At 40.5% G+C, this 7899-nt stretch overlaps 1 protein-coding gene across 1 annotated transcript; it reads left to right on the top strand.

The window, feature by feature from the left end:
- Positions 1-846: 846 nt before the first annotated feature.
- On the top strand, positions 847-7819 carry si:ch211-202f5.2 (uncharacterized protein LOC795181 homolog). The gene is given in 4 exon segments (XM_034191929.1): positions 847-868; positions 7054-7288; positions 7358-7489; positions 7491-7819. Coding segments are annotated over 3 exon segments (531 nt in total). The 5' UTR covers positions 847-868; positions 7054-7075; the 3' UTR covers positions 7677-7819.
- The last annotated feature ends 80 nt before the right edge of the window (positions 7820-7899 follow it).

Genomic DNA, 7899 nt, shown 5'->3' with positions numbered 1-7899 from the left:
TTCTGTGTGGAGTTTTCATGGGGTGTTCCCTCAGGGGTGCTCTGCTTCCTCCCACACCCAAAGACATGCAGATTCAGTGAATCAATGACTTTAAATTGACTGTAGGTGTAACTGTGTTTGTATATGTGGCCCAGTGATAAACAGGAGTCCAGTCCAGGTGTACCCCGCCTCACGCCCTATGACTGCTGGGAAAGGCTTCATTGGACCTGTAATTGAAGTGCGGGTATAGAACATTAACAATATGGCTTGTTTTTATTTATGAAGAAGCCAGAACAGAAGTCAAAGTATACTTTTTTTAAATCTAAAATGTGTATTAATTTTTATGTGGTACTGAAGGCTTTTTACTTTATTTTGTTTGTAGGATTTTAATGCTTTGTTATTTGTGAAGTAGTAGTGTTATTATGGTTGTTGTTGGCGTTATGTGTTTTCTGAGTAGAGTGTGTATGTATGACTTGTCTTCTTGCAGTAAACAAACTGAGAAAAATACAATAATGTATCATGAAAAAAAATTGGTGTTTCTGTGACAGAGCAAGACTGAATATTGATGACTCTCTCTACCTGTGTTTGAGAGAGAGTGAGGAGAGAGGAGAGAGAGAGAAGAGCCGAAAGACAAGAAGAGAGGGACAAGGAGAAAAGCTGGAGAAATAAAAAGAACCAAAACCAGCAACAACAACAAAAAATTCAAGAAAGGAGAAGAAGATAAACAAGAAAGGAAAGAAAACCATTCGGGACTTAGGGGGGGACATGCGGAATAAAATGACAACAGAGAACTAGAAGAAAGGACAATAAGAAAATTGAAAAAATAAAAGACCAAAAAAGGAAGTTAATGAGGAAGATTGATTAGAAGAAGAGAAGAAAAAAATTACAGGTATGAATCTGAAACGGATTCGCGGTAGCAGCATTTTTCACTACACATGCACATACGCACGCATGCATGCACACACACACGCACACACGGTGCATTCAGAATGTATTCACAGCCCTTCATTTTTTCCACATTTTGTCATGTTACAACCTTATTCCAATATGAAGTAAATTCATTTTTCCCCTCAAAATTCTACTCACAACACCCCATAATGACAACATATTTTTTAAAGTTTTTTTTTTTTGCAAATTTATTAAAAATAAAAACCTAAGAAATCACATGTACATAAGTACTCACAGCCTTTGCTCAATACTATATTGATGTGCCTTTGGCAGCGATTACAGCGTCAGGTCTTCTTGAATATGATGCCACAAGCTTGGTGCACCTATCTTTGGGCAGTTTGTTTGTCTCTCAAGCTCCATCAGGTTGGATGGGGAGTGTCGGCCATTTTCAGATCTCTCCAGACATCTTCAATCAGATTCAGGTCTGGATTTTGGCTGGGTCACTCAAGGACATTCACAGATTTGTCCTGAAGCAACTCTGTTGATATCTTGGCTCTGTGCTTAGGGTCATTGCCCTGCTGAAAGAGGAACCATCGCCCCAGTCTGAGGTCAAGAGCGCCGTGGAGCAGGTTTTCATCCAGGATGTCTCTGTACATTGCTGCATTAATCTTTCCCTCAATCCTGACTAGTCTCCCAGTTCCTGCTGCTGAAAAACATGCCCACAGCATGATGCTATCACCACACCACTGTAGGGATGGTACCTGGTTTCCTCCAAACATGACGCCTGGCATTCATGCCAAAGAGTTCAATCTTTGACTCTCAGTTCAGAGATTTTGTTTCCAATATCTGAGAGCTCCTGCAGGTGCCTTTTAGCAAACTCCAGGTGGGCTGCCATGTGCTTTTACTAAGGAGTTTGCTTCCATCTGGCCATTCTACCATACAGGTTCTGATTGATGGATTGCTGCAGAGATAGTGGTTCTTCTGGAAGGTTCTCCTCTCTCCACAGTGACCATCAGGCTTTTGGTCACCTCCCTAACTAAGACCCTTTGCCCCTGATTGCTCAGTTTAGACAGGCAGCCAGCTCCAGGAAGGGTCCTGTTGGATCCGAACTTCTTCCATTTATGGATGGAGGCCACTGTGCTCACTGGGACCTTTAATCAAAGCAGCAGAAATGTTTCTGTGCCCTTCCCCAGATTTGTGCTTGGAGACAATCCTGTCTCAGACGTCTACAGACGTTCCTTGATTTATGCTGGTTTGTGCTCTGACATACACTGTCAACTGTGGGACCTTATATAGTAGCGTTCAGAATAATAGTAGTGCTATGTGACTAAAAAGATATCCAGGTTTTGAGTATATTTCTATTGTTACATGGGAAACAAGTACCAGTAATTCAGTAAGTCTCACAAGTCCAACAAGACCAAGCAATTCAGGATATGCACACTCTTAAGGCTATGAAATTGGGCTATAGTAAAAAAAAAGGAGAAAAGGGGGTGTTCACAATAATAGTAGCATCTGCTGTTGACGCTACAAACTCAAAACTATTATGTTCAAACTGCTTTTTTTAGCAATCCTGTGATCACTAACTAGTATTTACTTGTATAACCACAGTTTTTCATGATTTCTTCACATCTGCGAAGGCAATTAATTTTGTTGGTTGGAACCAAGATTTTGCTCGGTTACTAGTGTGCTTGGGGTCATTGTCTTGTGGAAAACACCCATTTCAAGGGCATGTCCTCTTCGCATAAGGCAACATGACCTCTTCAAGTATTTTGGACATATCCAAACTGATCCCTGATACCTGGTATGCGATATATAGGCCCACCACCAGAGTAGGAGAAACATGCCCATATCATGATGCTTGCACCACCATGCTTCACTGCTTCACTGTGAACTGTGGCTTGAATTCAGAGTTTGGGGGTCATCTCACAAACTGTCTGCTGCCCTTGGACCCAAAAAGAACAGTTTTACTCCGATCAGTCCACAAAATATTCCTCCATTTCCTATTAGGCCAGTTGATGTGTTCTTTGGCAATTGTACCTCTTCTGCACGTCTTTTATTTAACAGAGGGACTTTGTGGTGGATTCTTGCAAATAATTAGCTTCACACAGGCGTCTTCTAACTGGCACAACACTTTACAGGTAACTCCAGACTGTCTTTGATCATCCTGGAGCTGATCAGTGGGTGTGCCTTTGCCATTTTGGTTATTCTTCTATCCATTTGATGGTTGGTTTTCTGTTTTTTCTTCCACGTCTCGGTTTTTTTTTGTTGTTGTCCATTTTAAGCATTGGAGATCATTGTAGATTGAACAGCCTATAATTTTTTGCACCTGCGTATAACTTTTCCCCCTCCAATCAACTTTTTAGTCAAACTACGCTGTGTCTTCTGAACAATGGTCTTGAACGTCCTATTTTCCTCAGGCTTTCAAAGAGAAAAGCATGTTCAACAGGTGCTGGCTTCATCCTTAAATAGGGGACACCTGATTCACACCTGTTTGTTCCACAAAATTGACGAACTCACTGACTGAATGCCACACTACTATTATATGAACACCCCCTGTTCTACTTTTTTTTTTTACTAATACCCAATTTCATAGGCCTTAAGAGTGTGCATATCATGCATGCTTGATCTTGTTGGATTTGTGAGAATCTACTGAATCTACTGGTACCTTGTTTCCCATGTAACAATAAGAAATGTAGTCAAAACCTGGATTAATCTTTTTAGTCACATAGCACTACTATTATTCTGAACACTACTGTACCACATGTGCAACTCAATCTGTTTGAATGTTCTTGTTTGTACACATTTTTATTTGAAGTGTTTCATGCATATTTATACATGCTTGTACAGAGTACAGTTCAAACGGGAGTCCACTTCCTTGTATTCTTATAGATACTTGATGAATAAAGCCTATTCTGATTCTATTCTGGGACCTAGCTTAGACATGTATGCCCTTCATTTAGGAGAGGTAACTCAACTGTTCTAGACTGACCCCAATGAACAACTTGGGATATGTGCCAAAATCTCTCTCCAGGACAAACAGCTGTACTTCAAATACAGCTGTATTTTTGGGTAGCTGGTATCCGTTGCTGCAAATACAGTACTGCAAACGTCCTGGGAGGTGATTGCTACAGAAACCCTAACACTGAAGGAGCATCATCTTCATATCTCAATTTTGTTGTGTTTACATGTTTGAAAAAGAAAACTAACATGCTGTTATAAGTTGTATTATTGGCTGTTGGAAAATCTCCCTGATAATCTTTAAAACATTTAAGATCTCTAGATACTGCTGGCTGCTAAAGAAACAAGTTTTGTTTAGTATTTTTCACTTTAAATCAATCAATATTCCATTGATAACAGTATGACTGAAAATAAAATTGTACTATAATTTTGGCAAATGTTTGTTTTCTTTCGATGTACGGTAATAAAACACAGAGGTATTTGAATTAACACTCGGAACAAAAAAGGGCGTGGTCATTTTTGGACCGTCAGTGAAATATATTAATTAATAAAAGCAATATTTTACCAATATACTCACTGACCACTAGGGGTCAGTGTTTGCTTGGGTTCCATCTGGGTGTTCCTTGCTTCCTCCCACTTCCAAAGACATGCAGAGTTGTTGAACTGGGGGTGAGAAGGTGAATGTTTGTGTGTCTGTCCCGTGTTTGATTGGCAGCCTGTCCCCGCCTCTCACCCACTGACCTCTGCGACAGACTCCAATGCCACCTCCCCTCTTGACCGTGAAACCAAATTTTAACTTGTTTCTAAACCAGCCAGATACAGGATCCAGTTTATAATTAGTGTAAACTGCACACGCATCTGTGCATTCACAGATACCGCAGCAAATCTTCAATCACCATTCTTAAAAAAAAAAAAAAAAAATCCTTGCTCTGTTGTCTTCTTCCTGAGATCACAAAATGAGTCAGGAAAAAGTCAAATGTTATCACTTCTTCTTTGATTTTCAAACCAGTCATAAAATGTAGGAGTTAAAAAAAAATCCCCAATCCATTAAAACTAATGTTTGTACAACCCCAATTCCAATGAAGTTGGAACGTTGTGTAAAATGTAAATAAAAATAGAATACAATGATTTGCAAATACTCTTCATCCTATATTCAATTGAACACACCACAAAGACAAGCTATTTAATAAAAAAGAAGAAATAACTGTGCAGCACAGAAATAAGTGCAAAAAGTCTTTAATAAGGTGCTGAAAGGAAAAAAAATGTTCAAAGGGACTGACGTTTCGATGTGAGAGTCACATCTTAAGATGTGACATCTTCCTCAGGACATCTTCCTCAGTCACATCTTCCTCAGGACTCTGAGGAAGATGTGACTCTCACATCGAAACGTCAGTCCCTTTGAACATTTTTTTTTCCTTTCAGCACCTTATTAAAGACTTTTTGCACTTATTTCTGTGCTGCACCAGTTATTTCTTCTTTTTTACAAATTGGTCCTGCCTGGTTGCACCAGATTTGTTTGTGCTGTGCAGAAGCGCAGTGAAGTCTTTGTTTTTGTTTTACAAGATATTTAATGTTCAAACTGATAAACTTTATTGTTTTAGTGCAAATATTTTCTCATTTTGAAATGGATGCCTGCAACACGTTTCAAAAAAGCTGGGACAGTGGTATGTTTGCTACTGTATTACATCACCTTTCCTTCTAACAACACTCAATAAGCGTTTTGGAACTGAGGACACTAATTGTTGAAGCTTTGTAGGTGGAATTCTTTCCCATTCTTGCTTGATGTACGACTTCAGTTGTTCAATAGTCCAGGAGCTCTGTTGTCATATTTTGCGCTTAATAATGCGCCACACATTTTCAATGGGCTACAGGTCTGGACTGCAGGCAGGCCAGTCTCGTATCTGCACTCTTTTAGTACGAAGCCACGCTGTTGTAACACGTGCAGAATGTGGCTTCACATTGTCTTGCTGAAATAAGCAGGGACATCCCTGAAAAAGACATTGCTTGAATAGCAGCATGTGTTGCTCCAAAACCTGGATGTACCTTTCAGCATTGATGGTGCCATCATAGATGTGTAAATTGTCCATGCCATGGGCACTAACACACGCCCATACCATCACAGATGCTGGCTTTTGAACTTTGCACTGGTAAAAATCTGGATAGTCTTTTTCCTTTTTTGTCCAGAGGACACGAAGTCCATGATTTCCAAAAACAATTTTAAATGCGTACTCATCATTCCACAGCACTTTTCCACTTTGCGTCTGTCCATTTCAAATGAGCTCAGGCTTAGAGAAGGTAGCGGCATTTCTGGATGTTGATGATGTATGGCTTTCGCTTTGCATGATAGTTTTAACTTGCACTTGTAGATGTAGCGACGAACTGTGTTAATTGACACTGGTTTTCTAAAGTGTTTCTGAGCGCACGCAGTAGGATCCTTAACACAATGATGTTGGTTTTAATGCAGTGCCACCTGAGGGATCGAAGGTCACGGGCATTCAATGTTGGTTTTCGGCCTTGCCGCTTAAGTGTAGAAAGTTCTCCAGATTCTCTGAATCTTCTGATATTATGGACTGTAGATGATGGAATCCCTAAATTCCTTGCAATTGAATGATGAGAAACATTGTTCTTAAACTGTTGGTCTATTTTTTCAACGCAGTGTGTTCACAAAGTGGTGATCCTCGCCCCATCTTTGCTTGTGAACATCTGAGACTTTTGGGGATGTTCCTTTTATACCCAATCATTATACTCACCTGTTTCCAATTAACCTGTTCACCTGTGGAATGTTCCAAACAAGTGTTCTTTGAGCATTCATCAACTTTCCCAGTCTTGTGTTGCCCCATCCCAGCTTTTTTAAAATGTGTTGCAGGCATCCATTTCAAAATGATCAAATATTTGTACAAAAGCAAAAAAGTCTATCAGTTTGAACATTATCTTGTCTTTGTGGTGTATTCAGTTGAATATAGGTTGAAGAGGATTTGCAAATCATTGTATTGTTTTTATTTACATTTCACACAATGTTGCAACTGCATTGGAATTGGGGTTGTAGTTTGGAAGAAAATGTCTTATTGTTGGGGCTACACTCTTGGTGTTTATGTCAAGATTTTTAGTTTTTCTTAGAAATGAACAAATGATCATAACATCCTGCTGTGGTGACACAGAAAACAGCAGGAAATGCTTACGGGTCCTATTTCATCAGCAACAATGTGATTTCAAACTTTTTCTGCACAGATCATTGAAAACCCCCCCACAAATGTCAGACAGAAAAGAAGAAATGAATCAGCCACCTCCTCCCTTCCCCTCCTCTTCAGTTGCCGTGGAGACGATGATGAGGAGGCAGGATTTGGTGTGCATCGTATGCTTTGGGAGCTATGACCTAATAACACGACTTCCACGGCGTCTACACTGTGGCCACGCGTTTTGCCAAGCATGCCTGAAGAGGCTGGAGACGGTCATTAATGAACAGGTGACTGATGACATCATCGCAGCATTCAGGACTCATCACCATGACAACCGAATCATGTTCTTTCCTCAGGTGTGGATCACGTGTCCTCAGTGTCGGCAGAACACACCTCGGCCCCGAGGAGGAGCAGCAAGTCTGGACCTGGACTTGGTCTCCTTCTTGGGTGTGAAGGCATGCAGCTCCCTCCAGCTCCTCCTCCTGGAGCTCCACACGCAGGGAGAAAGAGGCAACTATCGCAGCCCTGGATGAGAAACCATGGTTCGGGAAAGAGGTTGCTGATGACTGGTCACATAGAGGCCTGGCTGAGCCTCGCTTTCATCGCTATGGCAACTGCTGCCAGTCTCCATCTTACTGGCTGTGCTGTTGGCTCTGCTGCCTAGGGCGGAGCTAAAACATGAGGAAGCATATTTGTGTGTCTGCCTTTCCATTGGCTGGCCAAATTGAGTTCAGCCCTGATTGGATGCAATTAAAGATATTTAAATCATATCATGTAAACTCTGCTTTGTGACATCATTTAAACAGTCAATGATAATAGACATATATTATTGTTTATTTAATATCACAATGTGCCTACAATTACAAAATAGTGAGGGCCCAAAACATTTCCCATGTTA

Source organism: Thalassophryne amazonica, chromosome 17, assembly GCF_902500255.1.
Source record: "Thalassophryne amazonica chromosome 17, fThaAma1.1, whole genome shotgun sequence".
Classification (NCBI taxonomy): domain Eukaryota; kingdom Metazoa; phylum Chordata; class Actinopteri; order Batrachoidiformes; family Batrachoididae; genus Thalassophryne; species Thalassophryne amazonica.
Note: the sequence above shows the minus strand (reverse complement) of the source record. Positions and strands in the feature narration are given on the sequence as shown.